This window comes from Saccopteryx bilineata, chromosome X (assembly GCF_036850765.1).
Source record: "Saccopteryx bilineata isolate mSacBil1 chromosome X, mSacBil1_pri_phased_curated, whole genome shotgun sequence".
Lineage (NCBI taxonomy): Eukaryota > Metazoa > Chordata > Mammalia > Chiroptera > Emballonuridae > Saccopteryx > Saccopteryx bilineata.
Window position 1 is genome coordinate 104,661,440 of NC_089502.1, and position 16,252 is coordinate 104,677,691.

Genomic DNA, 16,252 nt, shown 5'->3' on the forward strand with positions numbered 1-16,252 from the left:
CACGCCTACCATGGGGCGACGCTCTGCCCACCAGGGGGCGATGCTCTGCCTATCCTGGGCGTCGCCATGTTGTGACCAGAGCCACTCTAGCACCTGAGGCAGAGGCCAAAGAGCCATCCCCAGCGCCTGGGCCATCTTTGCTCCAATGGAGCCTTGGCTGCAGGAGGGGAAGAGAGAGACAGAGAAGAAGGCACGGCAGAGGGGTGGAAAAGCAAATGGGTGCTTCTCCTGTGTGCCCTGGCCGGGAATCGAACCCGGGTCCTCTGCACGCTAGGCCGACGCTCTACCGCTGAGCCAACCGGCCAGGGCTGTATTTGTTCCTAAAGTCCATCTGCATTATCCCTGGGTTTTGTGAGACACTGCCATCTTTATTTTTATTTTATTTTTTTTAAGTATTGTTTTTTGTTTTTTAATTTATTCATTTTTTTTAGAGAGGAGAGGGAGAGACAGAGAGAGAGAAGGGGGGAGGAGCTGGAAGCATCAACTCCCATATGTGCCTTGACCAGGCAAGCCCAGGGTTTCGAACCGGCGACCTCAGCATTTCCAGGTCGATGTTTTATCCACTGCGCCACCACAGGTCAGGCGACACTGCCATCTTTATAATAAATTAATCTTTTTGCTTAAGCTTGTTCAAATTGGGTTTCTATTACTTACAAATCAGAATCTTAACATGTAAATTATAGGAGAAACTTTATGCTGGACATAGGCCCTAGAGAGGGTAGAAATAACAGATCAAAGCCCTGAAAGCAGAAGTGGATAGTAGATGTCACAGAATAGTAGTTAAAAGTGTGTGCTTTGGAGCCAAGATATGGGTTCCAATATCAGTTCAACTCTTTATTAGCTATATTATATTAGCAAGTTACTTAACCTCTTGATTCCTTACTGAATCTGTGAAATAGGGACTCATTAATTTATTTAACTGATTTGGTACCTCCTATATGCCATGAAAAGAGCTGGGCAGTGGTAGAAAAGTTTTCAAGATAGTCAAGGACCTTAAAAATGAGATGGTAATAATACTACAGAAGCTTGTAAAGATTAAGCGATGTACTAAAGTGCTTGGCAGAATAACTGGCACAGCAAGAACCTAAAAAATGTTAATATTTTTTAATTTTATTAATTTTTAGAGAGGAGAGAGAGAGAGAGAGAGAGAGAGAGAGAGAGAGAGAAGAGAGAAGGGGGAGGGAGGAGCAAGAAGCATCAACTCCCATATGTGCCTTGACCAGGCAAGCCCAAGGTTTTCAACCGGCGACCTCGGCGTTTCCAGGTCGACGCTTATCAACTGTGCCACCACAGGTCAGGCAATAAATGTTAATCTTATCATGAAGGGCAGAGAGATGCATAAAGAGATTTCATGGGGAGTCATTTTGGACTATCTTCTGACATCTTCCACCTATAGTAACTAGCTGTTCAGTTTTTGCAAGGGACCTATTTAGGTTTCTCTATAGCTCAAATTCTTGGAGCCTGTTTGAGAGGCTATAAAGTTTATGCTCATATGGTTATAGAAAATAAATCATTAGAAGGTCTAATGGAACTGCCATATTGCTTGGGTTTCTTTTTTTAAAACAATTTGTTTTCTTATTTATTTTTGAGAGAGAGAGAGAGACAGGAGAGAGAGAGTGAGAAGCATCAACTTATAGATACTTCCACTTTAGTTGTGCATTGATTGCTTCTCATATATGCCTTGACCGGGGCCAGGCCAGTGTCCCCTTGTTCAAGCCAGTGATCATGGGTTTTTCAACCTACCGACCTTTGGGCTCAAGCTGGAGAACTTTGGGATCATGTGGACGAACTCCTCCCTGCCCCCTTGCTGATGAGCCCCCCTCAGAGCCAGCAACCTCAGGGCTTTGAACTGTTGACCTCAGTGTTCTAGGTTGATGCTTTATCCACTGCATCACCTGGGTCAGGCTATTTATTGATTTTAGAGAGAGAGACAGAAACATTGATCTGTTCCTGTGTGTGCCTTGACCGGGAATCAAACTGGCAATCTCTATGCATTTGGACAATGCTCTAACCCCCTGGTCAGCAAACCACAGCTCACAAGCCACATGCGGCTCTTTGGTCTCTTGAGTGCAACTTTTCCACAAAATACCACGTGCGGGCACTACCTCGATAAGGAATGTACCTACCTATATAGTTTAAGTTAAAAAATTTTGGCTCTCAAAAGAGATTTCAATCGTTGTACTGTTGATATTTGGCTCTGTTGACTAATGAGTTTGCCGACCACTGTTCTAACCAGTCGATCTATCCATCCAGGGCTGCTTGAGTTTCTTGAAGTAGCAACTGGCAAAACACAGGTAAGGCATATGATTAGTAAAGGAAACAAAGACAGTGGCTCTTAACCCTATTTACATTAATATGTATGATATTAATATGTCACTTGGGAGCTTTTATTTCTTTTTCTTTTTTTCTTTTCTTTTTCTTTTTTGTATTTCTCTGAAGTTGGAAACAGGGAGGCAGTCAGACAGACTCCCTCATGCGCCTGACCAGGATCCACCTGGCACGCCCACCAGGGAGCGATGCTCTGCCCATCTTGAGGCGTCTCTCTGACGCAATCAGAGCCATTCTAGCGCCTGAGGCAGAGGCCACAGAGCCATCCTCAGTGCCCGGGCAAACGCTGCTCCAATGGAGCCTCAGCTGCGGAAGGGGAAGAGAGAGACAGAGAGGAAGGAGAGGGGGAGGGGTGGAGAAGCAAAAGGGGGCCTCTCCTGTGTACCCTGGATGGGAATCGAACCCGGGACTCCCGCACGCCAGGCCAACGTTCTACCACTGAGCCAACCGGCCAGGGCCTTCTTTGGGATTTTTAAATTGAATTTATTGATGTGACATTGATTAATAAAATTATAGGTTTCAGGTGTACAATTACACACACACACACCCATACATATTAATTTTATATTTAGAGAGCGGCAGGGAGAGAGAGACAGAGACAGAACATCGAGCTGCTCCTGTATGCGCCCTGACCGGGGATCAAACCGGCAGCCTCTGCGCTTCAGGCTGATGCTCTAACCAACTGAGCTATCTGGCCAGGGATGTACAATTTTATAATACATCATCTGTGTATTGTATTGTGTGTTCACCACCCCAAGCCAAGTCTCCTTCCTTCACCATCTATCCCCCTTTACCTTGTTCAACGTCCCCCCAAACTCCCTTTCCTTCTGGTAATCACCATACCATTGTCGGTGTCTATGAGTTTTTTGTTTTGCTTAATCCCTTCGCCTTTTTCACCAAGCCTTTCAATTCCCTTACCCTCTGACAGCATTCAATCTGTTCTCTGTGAGTCTGTTTCTTTTTTTAAAAGATTTTATTTACTGATTTTACAGAGTGGGGATGAGGAACCGGGAAGTTTCAACTCATAGTTGCTTCATTTTAGTTGTTCATTGGTTGTTTCTTTTAATACTTTTTATTTATTCATTTTAGAGAGGCGAGAGAGAGGAAGAGAGAGAAATGAGGGGAGGAGCAGGAAGCATCAACTCCCATATGTGCCTTGACCAGGCAAACCCAGGGTTCTGAACCGGCGACCTCAGCATTTCCAGGTCGATACTTTATCCACTGCGCCACCACAGGTCAGGCAATTGGTTGCTTTTTGTATGTACCTTGACCAGGCAAGTCCAGGGTTTTGAACTGGCAACCTCAGCATTCCAGGTCGATGCTTCACCCACTGAACAACTGCAGGCCAGGCTCTGTAAATATGTTTCTAATTTATTTTGTTAACTAGATTCCACACTTAAATGAAATCCTCTGGTACTTTCTCTGACTGGCTTATTTCACTTAGCGTAATATTCTCCAGGTCCATCCATGCTGTCACAAAGGGTAAGATTTCCTTCTTTATTATGGCTGAGTAGTAGTCCATTGTATAAATGTACTACAGCATTTTTATCCACTCATTTACTAATGGGCACCCGAAATACTCCCAGATCTTGGCTATTGTAGATAATGCTGCAATGAACATAGAGGTGCAAATATTCTTTCAAATTAGTTCTGTTTCTTTGAAAATATCTCCAAAAGTGGAATTACTGGGTCATAAGGTAATTGCACTTTTATTTTTATTTTCAAGTGAGAGGAGGGAAGATAATGAGGCAGACTCCTGCATGCCCTCCGAATGGTATCCACTCAGCAACCCTTGTCTGAGGCTGATACTCTAATCAATTGAGCTATTTTTGGTGCCTGAGGCTGACATGCTCAGAACAACCAAGCTATCCTCAGCACCCAGGGCCAATGCTAGAACCAATTGAGCTACTGACTGTGGGACGGGAAGAGGGAGCAAAGGGGGAAAGGGAGGGGAAGAGAAACAGATAGTTGCTTCTCTTGTGTGGCCGGACCAGGAATCAAACCCAGGATGTCCATATGCTGGGCTGATGCTCTATCCATTGAGCCAACCAACCAGAGCTATTTTTAATTTTTTTTAAAGATTTTCTTTTCTTTTTTCTTTTTTAAAATTTATTTATTCATTTATTCATTTTAGAAAGGAGAGGGAGACAGAGAGAGAGAAGGGGGGAGGAGCTGGAAGCATCATCTCCCATATGTGCCTTGACCAGGCAAGCCCAGGGTTTCAAACCAGCGACCTCAGCATTTCCAGGTTGACGCTTTATCCACTGCGCCACCACAGGTCAGGCTATTTTTAATTTTTTGAGGTAACTCCATACTGCTTTCCACAGTGGCTTCAGCACTCTGCATTCCCTACAATTGTGCACAAGGGTTACCTTTCCTCCACATCGTCAACACTTGCTGTTTGTTAATTTTTTTTTTTTTTTACAGAGACAGAGAGAGAGAGTCAGAGAGAGGGATAGACAGGGACAGAGAGACAGGAACGGAGAGATGAGAAGCATCAATCATTAGTTTTTCGTTGCGCATTGCAACACCTTAGTTGTTCATTGATTGCTTTCTCATATGTGCCTTGACTGCGGGCCTTTAGCAGACGGAGTAACCCCTTGCTCAAGTCAGCGACCTTGGGTCCAAGCTGGTGAATTTTTGCTCAAACCAGATGAGCCCATGCTCAAGCTGGCAACCTCGGGGTCTTGAACCTGGGTCTTCCACATCCCAGTCTGATGCTCTATCCACTGCGCCACCGCCTGGTCAGGCTGTGGCTTTTTTTTTTTAAAAGAATTTATTTATTCATTTTGGAGAGGAGAGAGAGAGAGGAGGGGAGGAGCAGGAAGCATCACCTCTCATATGTACCTTGACCAGGCAAAGCCAGAGTTTTGAACTGATGACCTCAGTGTTCCAGGTCGACATTTATCCACTGTGCCACCATAGGTCAGGCTCATTATGGTTTTAATTTGCATTTCTTTTCTTTTTTTTTTTTTTTTTTTACATTTTTCCGAAGCTGGAAACCGGGAGGCAGTCAGACATACTCCCGCATGCGCCTGACCGGGATCCACCCGGCATGCCCACCAGAGGGCGTTGCTCTGTTGCATCCAGAGCCATTCTAGTGCCTGAGGCAGAGGCCACAGAGTCATCCTCAGCACCCGAGCCATCTTTGCTCCAATGGAGCCTCGGCTGCGGGAGGGGAAGAGAGAGACAGAGAGGAAGGAGAGGGGGTGGGGTGGAGAAGCAGATGGGCTTCTCCTGTGTGCCCTGGCTGGGAATCGAACCCGAGACTCCTGTACGCCAGGCCGACACTCTACCACTGAGCCAACCGGCCAGGGCCTAATTTGCATTTCTATGATGATTAGTGGTGAGCATCTTTTCATATGTCTACTGGCCATCTGTATGTCCACTTTGGGTAAGTGTCTATTTAGGTCCTTTGCCCATATTTTTAATTGGATTGCTTTTTTGTGTGTGTTTAGTTGTATAAGTTCTTTATAAATTTTGGATATTAACTCATCAGATGTTATCATTGGCAAATACGTTCTCCCATTCAGTGGGTTGTCTTTTCATTTTGTTGAAGGTTTCCTTTGTTGTGCAAAGACTTTTTAGTTTAATGTAGCCCCATTTGTTTATTTTTTGTTTCCCTTGCCCAAGTAGATATATCAGAAAAAATATTGCTACAAGAAATGTCTGAGATTTTACTACCTATGTTTTCTTCTAGCATTTTTATGGTTTTGAATTTAACACTTACGTCTTTAATCTTTGTTATTCTTCTGTATGGCCTAAGGAGGTGGGATAGTTTCATTTTTTTTCACGTATCTGTCCAATTTTTCCACCACCACTTATTGACTAGACTATCTTTACCCCATTATATGTTCTTCCCTCCATTTGCAAATATTAATTGAGCATGAAGGAGTGAGTTTATTTCTGGGCTCTCTATTCTGTTCCATTGATGTATGTCTGCTTTTATGCCAGTACCATGCTGTTCTGATTACTATAGCCTTGTAGTATAGTTTGAAATCAGGTAGCATGATTTCTCCAACTTTGTTCTTCATTCTAAAGATTTCTGTGGCCATTTTGTGGTTCCATATACATTTTTGGATATTTGTTCTAGTTCTATGAAATACACCATTGGTATTTTGATAGGAATTGCATTGAATCTATAGATTGCTTTGGGTAGTATGGACATTTTAATAATGTTATTTCTTCCTATCCATGAACACGGTACATGCTTCCACTTGTTTGTATCTTAAATTTGTTTCTTCAGTGCCTTATAGTTTTCTTAGTACTGGTGTTTTATATCCTTGGTTAAATTTATTCCTAGGTATTTTAATTTTTTTGATGCAATTATAAATGGGACTGTTTTCTTAGTTTCTGTTTCTGATAGTTCATTATTGGTGTATAAAAATGCAGCTGATGTCTGGATATTCATTTTGTATTCTGCTACTTTACTGAATTCCTATTTCAGTTCTAGTAGTTTTTTGGTGGGATCTTTATGTTCTTTTATATAAAGTATCATGTCATCTGCAAATAATGAGTTTTTCTTCTTCCAATTTGGATGTCTTATCTTTATTCTTGTTTGATTGCTGTAGCTAGAACATCCTGTACTATGTTGAATAGGACTGTTGAAGTAGATATTCGTGTCTTGTTCCTGATCTTAAGGGAAAAGCTAAAATACAAATGCAGGTCTGCTGGACTCCAAAAGATATCTGTATAAACTGTTATAAGAATCAGGGCCCATGGCCTTGGCTGGTTGGTTCAGTGTTAAGAGTGTTACACCAGTGTGTGCACATCCCAGGTTTGATCCCTAGTCAGGGCACACATGAGAAGCAACCATCTGTTTCTTCCCCTCCTTCTCCACCTTCTCTCTCTCTTCTCCTCTCACAGCCAGTGGCTTGATTGGTTTGAGTGTTGGCCCCAGACAGGGGTTGCTGGGTGAATCCCAGTCAGGGTGCATGTGGGAGTCTATCTCCCCTCCTCTCACTTAATATAAAAGAATTGGAGCCCATTTCCAAAGCAGCCTGATTTCCCGGTGCAAGTTTAGTATGTAAGTTACCAGAACTGCCTAACAATAAGCAAAATTAGCAAATTGGGAACAGGGTCAGTAGCCTTTATACAGCTCATTTAATATAACATCATTTAACAATGAGAAAATGAAAGTTTGAGAGGTCTGTGAATCAAAAAGCTCATGCTTGTTCTACTATGTGCCTTGCAGCCTCACTAAAATAGAAAGCCTGAGTCACTGTGTCAATAAACCAAGGCAATACATTTTTTAAGCCATTAAAAATCCCTACCTAATCTTGCATATTTCTGTTAGGCCTCTTACTCTTCCTCCATGATTGTTGGCATAAATATATGCATGAATTTTCATCCTAAATTATCAACTGAACAAGTGATCCAACCTCATTTGATAGTCTGCTAAGTCACGGTAGTGTGATGAATAAGAGATGTGGGAGGTAAGCAGAGGGCACATTATGAATCCTTTCTTGTACCACAAACATATACTTCTACTCCTGAAATTATGAAACAAGTACTAGATATAACCTCATGTAAAATATGTAAAGAGTACATACTAGCCTGACTGGTGGTGCTGCAGTGGACAGAGTGTTGACTTGGAATGTAGAGGCCTCAGGTTCAAAACCCGAGGTCGCTGGCTTGAGCCCAAAGATTGCTGGCTTGAAGCCCAAGCTCACTGGCTCAAGCAAGGGATCACTGGGTTGGCTGGAGCCCCCCGGTCAAGGCATGTACATGCCAACTACGAGTCGATACTTCTCATCCCTCTCCCTTCCTGTCTCTCCCCACTCCTCTGCAAAAAGAAAAAAAAAAAAGAGTACATAGTAATCCTAATAATTTGATGAAAACCTACTATAAATGTATTTGGATTATTTTTTCTGCAGTATATCTAAGAGTATGATCCGGGGTTTTCCCCATGAGCTTTGGAATCAGACAAACCTGGATTTGGATCCAGGCTTCACCATTTACTAGCTGTGTTACCTTGGTATATTCTATAATCTCTCTGATTCTCAAATTTTCTCTATAAAGTATATATAGTAACAGACCTAACTTATATGAATGTTTTATGAATGAAAATATCACAGGTAAAAGCCTAGTTAACACAGTAGGTACTTAGTAAATCATAGTGATTCTGACAATTATCACTTGCTGACAAGTGTGGAAAAGAAGTCCAGTTCAAAAGTTGTTGGGGCCATAGCTTGGTTAGTTTGTTCAGCCAGTCAATCTATAAAACTACATTTTTTAAAATGTGCTAATTAAAAAAAATCTGCTAACTTATGTTTGGTAAATGAAAACCAGTTTAAGCCAGATGAGTGCAGTGACTAGGACATTTTTAATAAGATGACATACTCATTTTAACACAGCCTTTATTTTCTGTATGAAAACAAAATTTCCAAGAAACAAAACAAAATACTTACAATGGTTGGGTACAAAGGAAATTAAAATCAGTTTCAAAGAACCAAAATAAGACAACTGCTTAAAAGGCAGATCTCTTGGTTTATGCCCCTCCCCCCCCAAAAAAAAGAAAGAAGAAAAAAAAGTTAATGTCAAGAAGAATTAAAATTAAGTTTAACAACATTCTATAATAATGCTACATTCCCCAATTAAGAGAGTTCACATATACAACTAAATGTTTCATGTAGAGAAGTGACTGAAAATCTGCATATTTTATAGTAAATTATGCATGAAAGTTTATTAATTGCATAAACTTCCTGAGTGGCTCCCATGCTGTGCTAGGTCTACATGCTTAATAGTCATATCAAACAAAGCTTTATGTGATTGAGCATGACAGACCTTGAACAACTGCACTTTCCAATCAGTCACTATTTCTGCTGAGGGTATATTCTGGACCACAAACCTCAATCTGAAAATTTAAAATATAGTGAAAAAGAAATGTAACTTCAAAAAAAAAAAAACACAACACAAAACACTGGAAGGATGAGAAGCACACATTTAGAAATTTATTTTACACTGGCACACTTTTTTCTCAAGAGCCCAGTTTCTCTCTTCCCTTCTTGCTTTTCAGTCATTTAAATTTTTTTAAATGAAAAACAAATAAACAAAAAACCCTTCCAGCCTGGCCTGTGGTGGCGCAGTGGGTAGAGTGTTGACCTGGATCACTGAGGTCACTGGTTTGAAAACCTGGGATTGCCCGGTCAAGGCACATACAACAAGCAATAAATGAACAACTAAAGTAAAACAACTGAGTTGATGCTTTTCGCTCCCCCCCTCCTCTCTCTGTAAGAACAATAAAAAAAAAAAAGGCCAAAGTATTAAAAAAAAGTTCCAAAGTGGGAGCTATTGGTCTGTATGCTCTTTCAGCTATCTGAGTCTAAAATAACTTCAGTGTAACGTAGTTATTATCCCAGGCCCCTGCCTATGTCAGCTGCCAAGACCTGACCAATGTTTGTGTTCATCCTTCACTTACAAGACTATTTCCAGGGTGACCTGAAAGCATTTGGCTGCATAAAAGTTTCATACTAATTTTACTTCCAAGGAATTTAGGAACTTTGTCACCAGTTTACAGTCTGTATTGTTTTTTCTAAGCTACTCCTTTTTCTGGTTCTTCTAAACCAAATCTCCAATAAACTACAGAATGAAATATGAACAATCTATTCTAGAAAATGGCCTGCACACTATCTCAAGTATCTCAAATTCTTCTGAACCAGAAAGATTAAGAAACTGAATCCCAAACTGATGGTAAATATACCTCAGGAATGTACTTGTGCATGAAGCCGAAATACAGTATTTACTACCATTAAATATGCTGTAGTGTTACACACAGTAAACATGTGAAACAAGGAACATGTGGTTTACAAACATTTGCTGAGTTCTTTTGGAAAAAAGGAATGTATCATTTAAATCACTCAGAAAAGACAGCAAAGCAGAAAGTCAATGTCTCTAATAAACTTTAGAGAGTGATCAAGTTACCACCAACTACAATTCAACTGAAAGCATACAGCTATCTTAAGGTAACAAAATATTACTGCAAATATCTAGCAGTATGCTAATATGCTGAATGACAGGCCACTACTATAGGATGTGTCAGCTATTTCACTGTGGTAGCTAAAACAATTTCAACCCAGAGCCCTTTAGGCACACAGATAAAAAATGCATCTCTGAGAAAAGATGCAAAGTTACAGGCACTGGACTGTCTAATTTAGGTACTTCGTTATCATTTGTTTATTTTATAGCTAATTCCTACTACTAAGTCCTATATTGCCACCAGCTGGATTTCTTTCTCTGCTCTCCATCCCCAAACCCTCATAGCTTATTTCACAGAGGCGTGTGGCTCTCATTGCTTAAACACAGATTGGTGGCAGAACGGGAGGGCTCGCCCTGCTCACCTCAAACTCATAGTTGATGCTGGGACAAGGAGGCAGGCCAGGTTTATATTATGAAAGAATACTGAGAATCAAGGCAAAAAAAGCAAGTTTCACAGGCAGTGTTTACTTGTGCACCCCAAAACAGCACTGAAAACGAGGTAGATAAACAAAAGTAACCGGACTGGAATGAAATCTGGGGCTCCAAACTGCTGCACCCATCACACTGTGTATGTACACTCAATACGCTTCACGCTCCACCTACAAACCGCAGTGGAAAAGTGCCTTTGAAACTTTCACAGATAAGTTTGCTGTCAAACTTTTAGAATTTCATGCTCAATATAAAACTGGTAAGAAAAGGATGAGAAACAGAATGGATATTTGTTATATTACAGCAAATTACCTTAAATAGAGATTCAAGACTGCTACAAATATACATAGGGAAATTTTCATTAGATTTACACCAATACTGGTTTCATATTCTTAAGATGGTACACCCCACTTCACAAACATAGCAGCAGGTAATTCATGATGAAATGCTCACATTACCGCATATGGAGATACAGTACTATTCATCAGACTTGCATTTTGAGAAGTAAACATGGTGGCTGGACATACAGGCTACCCCCCAAATAAACTATACAAGCAGGATGACTTAATACAAACTTTTCCTCTTCTACAAGAAGGAAAATGAAAAGGACAGTTTGTATGTCTTTTGGAAATGGGTCGAAGGGCCTTGTTATACAGTAGGCTCTTTGTTAAGTAAGAAGGGAATTTCTGAGCTTTACCTCAAGAATTATTTCTGGATTGGAAAAGTACCTCGGCAAGGATACAAACAGCACTATTACATGATTTAGCAAAAGTTATGAAATAATGAAAAATCCCTATATAGAAAACTAGCCATTATTTATATAGTCAAAGTGACTATAACGGAATCAAACATTTAAGTAATGGAAAAAGTAACTTAAATAAAACCCCACAGTGATGTGAATAACACTGTTTTCTTCATTTCTGCACAAACTCACTTTTTCTGTATTTTCAAATTTACACATGTTACATATACACAATGTATACATAACATATATGTTAACCCAACTACTGCAGTCAGCATGGAGACAGCAGTACACTAGTCACCATCTTCAAATTTTAGAAGACTACTTTTTCTTTCCAGCCAAAAACCTGAAAAGATTTTAAATATTACAAGGCACTGCAAAAGTCTGCAGGCAAACAAATGATGAATTATACATAAAAGAGAGGTGGTGGCAAAATGTGGGACATGTGATATAGAGCAGCCATTAATAAATTAATTATTCATGTCATCCACAGAGCATTTTTTTTTCATCTTGGGGTATACTGTTTAAAAGGCTTATGATTAGAGATTAAGGGATCTTAAAACCTGCAGTGTTTTCACTTTATGGATTATATGTCTCAATGTAATGACACAAAGCCAACTCGTATAGTGAAACACAAGCAGTTTTAAAGAATTATGGATTTCAGGCACATTGTTTTTGTATACATGATAAACACTGCAATACATTTGCATTACACTAATGTCCTAAAATCACTTCAACTTGCAAACCAATACTGTAGAAGAAATTTGAAGAATCTGTACATTAAGAATTAGAAACATTCATCCAAACTAGTGTTTTATGAAAAGAAACTTTGGCTTTTACCAACAGCAATTTTCAAAATGCTGCCCTATATGCCCCAAATAATAGCAACGGAAGCTTCATGATGGTGAGTGTGATCCTCAGATAAGCAGTATAAGACACACTCTTTTATAAAAAGGGTACTACTGAATGTCACAAAATAGACTGTGCAAAAAAAAAAAAGTACACCCATTAAAAGTTTTCTTCATTACCTGGCAATCACATTGGGGTACAATTTTTAGTGGAATATAGAAGAAAATCTGTTAACAGAAATTCTGGGTGATAATTTGGAATGTTTACCAGTAGACAGAATTCATTACGGTAAATGTGTATGTACTAAAAATGACCTTGAAATCATCAGAGTGAAAATTAAGTATTTTAAACATGTATATGTGTTGGTCGACAAATACCATTTAAGAGTTCTACTTGGGTTTCACAGCTGAGCATTAGGTAACTCTGTGACCAGCCTTTCAAGATTACTATAGTTAACTTTCTTGAAAACCAAAAGTGTATATTTTGACATTGCCTCTCCTCCTCCTAAAACTGGATAGAACCCAGTAAAGTGCAACTTGACAGTGATCTCTCTCCAATTCTAAAGAGGCTGCCAAAATCATCTAAAATCTAAAAAATACAATGCTACAGGTACTAACTAGAAATTATAACTAAAAAAATGGTAATCCAAAAAAAAGCTAAGGGCAACTTAAATAGAATACTTCAAGGGTCCACTATTTCACTGCAGGACAGTGTATACCCCACATCTCTTAGAACCCTGTAAAGCCAGTGTTTCATGTGTAAGTCTTAAAACCTACAAAACCTATTGTGTCAAGTAAATTTCACTTCAGAAGAATGGGTTAATAGAGGTTTAACTTGAATCCTCTTTGTTAGGGATACAAAGATTCCCTCCAAATGAGATTCGTATCAGCTGCAATATATCCCTTGTAAAAGAATGCAAGCCAAACCAACGCCTCTCAGATGCTCAAAAACAATGTAGTGTGCACATGAGAAACAAGATAGCTGCTTTGAATTACTATCAAAATCCTAAGACAGCTACAGTATCTGCAGAATCAAGGAACTGTTACAGTTCTGTTTTTTCCTTTCTTTCCGCCTCACCTAAAACAAGGCTTCACTCCTACAGCTGTGACGACGGGAAGAAAATCACATTAAAAAGGGTTTATGTTCTACATTAGTTGACAAAGTTATTCTAATTTTATACACCAAAACGTTACCTGCAACATTACCCTGCCTTCTGTGAAAGGTAAACCTAAGATAAACATGTGAAGAATCCCATAAGACTCCGGCTGTTGGATGGTCTCACTTAGTCCACATTTGGGGAATATCAATTTAAATAGTTTTTATACATTTTAAAGAAAAGTATTCAGCTGCAGACAGCAGCAGTAAAAAATGGACGGTTTTCAGCAATTCAAGGAAAGTGTCCTGGAAATGGTAATGCTCAAGCCGAGCTTATTTAAAGCATTCTGAACAGTATTTTAAAAAAATCAAGTATCAAAGAGGATAGGATTTGAAGTGAAAAAAGATTTTTGTGTGCAGTGTTCTATGTACAAACTGCACAGTTCTACAGAATGATGAGCTATAGCAAATACTACATTGAACAACAACAACAAAATACAATGGAAAGTAAACTCAAATGAGGGAAAATATGGTAGAACTGAAGAAGAAAGTTTAATATCTTAAGTGTCCTGAAAATAATTCTGAAAAAAAAAAAATCTCCCTTTTCTTCATCACCTACTCTGATTCATTTGGGACCAGGAGGGATCATGGATGGATTCTGAACTGATGAAACTGGAAACGCTGGCAAATTCATCCCCGGCTGGAAAGGTCCCCCAGTTTGGGCAGGAATTACTACAGACTGTTGTGGCGTTGCTGAAATTCCTACCCACTGTACAGGATATCCTGGCCCCCCGACAGCATTATACTGACAAACATGGGGCATTCCATATGACGATAACGGCCCAGGAAATGAAGGGAGTGCGAGTCCTTGTGGCAAGGAGGTTGGGACAGCTCCGCGGATTTGGGACATAGGAGGAATCCATGTTGATGTGTAGCCCAGAGTAGATGAAGTATTCTAATAAAAACAAAAATAAAAACAAAAGATCAGTTTATTTGGAGATGCTTTTACCATCTATATTCCTTCCTATTCTTTCAGGCTTACTACTCCCATTATTACTATGAGTGGCTATCATTTTTGTAGCACCTTTATGTGTGCTAAGCATAGTTACACACCTTATCCACCTCATCTTCATAACTTCCCTGCAAGGTAGGCGTTGTCAGATGAGGAAACAGAAGCTCAAAATTGGTAACACCGAACACACTAAGCAAATTAATAGTGAGGTGAGGATTTGAACACTGTTCCAGCTAACTGAAGGCCTAAATCTCAGTTTAGTGTCTCCTTTCCTATGCTAGCACTACTCTTCTGTTTTTATTTCCTTTTTTTTTTTTTTTTTTTTTCATTTTTCCGAAGCTGGAAACAGGGAGAGACAGTCAGACAGACTCCCGCATGCGCCCGACCGGGATCCACCCGGCACGCCCACCATGGGGCGACGCTCTGCCCACCAGGGGGCGACGCTCTGCCCATCCTGGGCGTCGCCATGTTGCGACCAGAGCCACTCTAGCGCCCGAGGCGGAGGCCACAGAGCCATGCCCAGCGCCCGGGCCATCTTTGCTCCAACGGAGCCTTGGCTGCGGGAGGGGAAGAGAGAAAGAGGAAAGCGTGGCGGAGGGGTGGAGAAGCAAATGGGCGCCTCCCCCGTGTGCCCTGGCCGGGAATCGAACCCAGGTCCTCCACACGCTAGGCCGACGCTCTACCGCTGAGCCAACCGGCCAGGGCCTTTATTTCCTTTTTACAGATCCAGCAATTCTCTTATTCAGCAATACCCCATATCTTACTACACTCTTAATTCTTTGGAGACAGAAGGGCATGACTAAGTGTGGCATGGGTTAAAGAGCCTGGCATACAGTAGGTACTCAATAAATATCACCCCCTACTCCCTTCTACTCACTATCATAAATAAAGTCTGACAGTTCTGTTATATTTTTGGAAAGTTAGACTCAAGATAATTATGGTTTTGACAGTATTGATAAAATATATTCCTGACTCCTCTTATCATATTATACTGTGATTATGTGTGCATATATATATATATTTCAGTAATTATCTCTCTATATAATATATATTATCTATATATTATATAGAGAGATAATTACTGAAATTTTCTGCACAGGGGAATTAGAAGTCCAATGGAAGTAAAATAATCCTCACTTAAAAGAGAGTTTGGGGCCTGACCTGTGGTGGCGCAGTGGATAAACTGTCGACCTGGAAATGCTGAGGTTGCCGGTTCGAAACCCTGGGCTTGCCTGGTCAAGGCATATATGGGAGTTGATGCTTCCAGCTCCTCCCCTCTTCTCTCTCTCTGTCTCTCCTCTCTCTCTGTCTCTCCCTCTCTCCTGTCTAAAATGAATAAATAAAAAATAAAGAAAAAGAGAGTTTGGTATCCCTCCCAAGTGCTTAGTTCTTCTAAATTTGGTGAAACTAAACCCTTTCTTTTTATTACTTTTTTAAAATTGATTTTAGAGAGGGAGGGAGAGGGAGAGGGAGGGAGAGATAAATATTGATCTGTTTCTGTATGTGCCCTGACTGGGGGTCAAACTGGCAACCTTTGTGTCTCTGGATGATGTTCTGACAACTGAACTTTGCAGCCAGGGCCCTAAAACCCTTTCAAATAAACTTTCAAACTAAAGTTAGGGTAAAGGCTTTAAACTTGACTCAAGAATAAATGAGCACAGTGGATAGGGCGTCGGACTGGGATGCGGAGGACCCAGGTTCGAGACCCTGAGGTCGCCAGCTTGATTGAGTGCGGGCTCATCTGGTTTGAGCAAAGCTCACCAGCTTGGACCCAAGGTCGCTGGCTCAAGCAAGGGGTTACTCCATCTGCTGTAGCCCCA

The 16,252-nt window shown here is 40.6% G+C and overlaps 1 protein-coding gene across 1 annotated transcript in view; it reads right to left on the reverse strand.

Moving 5' to 3' along the window:
• Window positions 1-13,958: 13,958 nt before the first annotated feature.
• WNK3 (WNK lysine deficient protein kinase 3) overlaps window positions 13,959-16,252 on the reverse strand; it is a 176,801-nt gene continuing 174,507 nt past the window's right edge. The window contains exon 22 of the mRNA XM_066249044.1: window positions 13,959-14,375. Coding sequence (XP_066105141.1) covers window positions 14,046-14,375 — 330 coding nt within the window. The 3' untranslated portion in view covers window positions 13,959-14,045. The remainder of the gene's footprint in view (window positions 14,376-16,252) is intronic.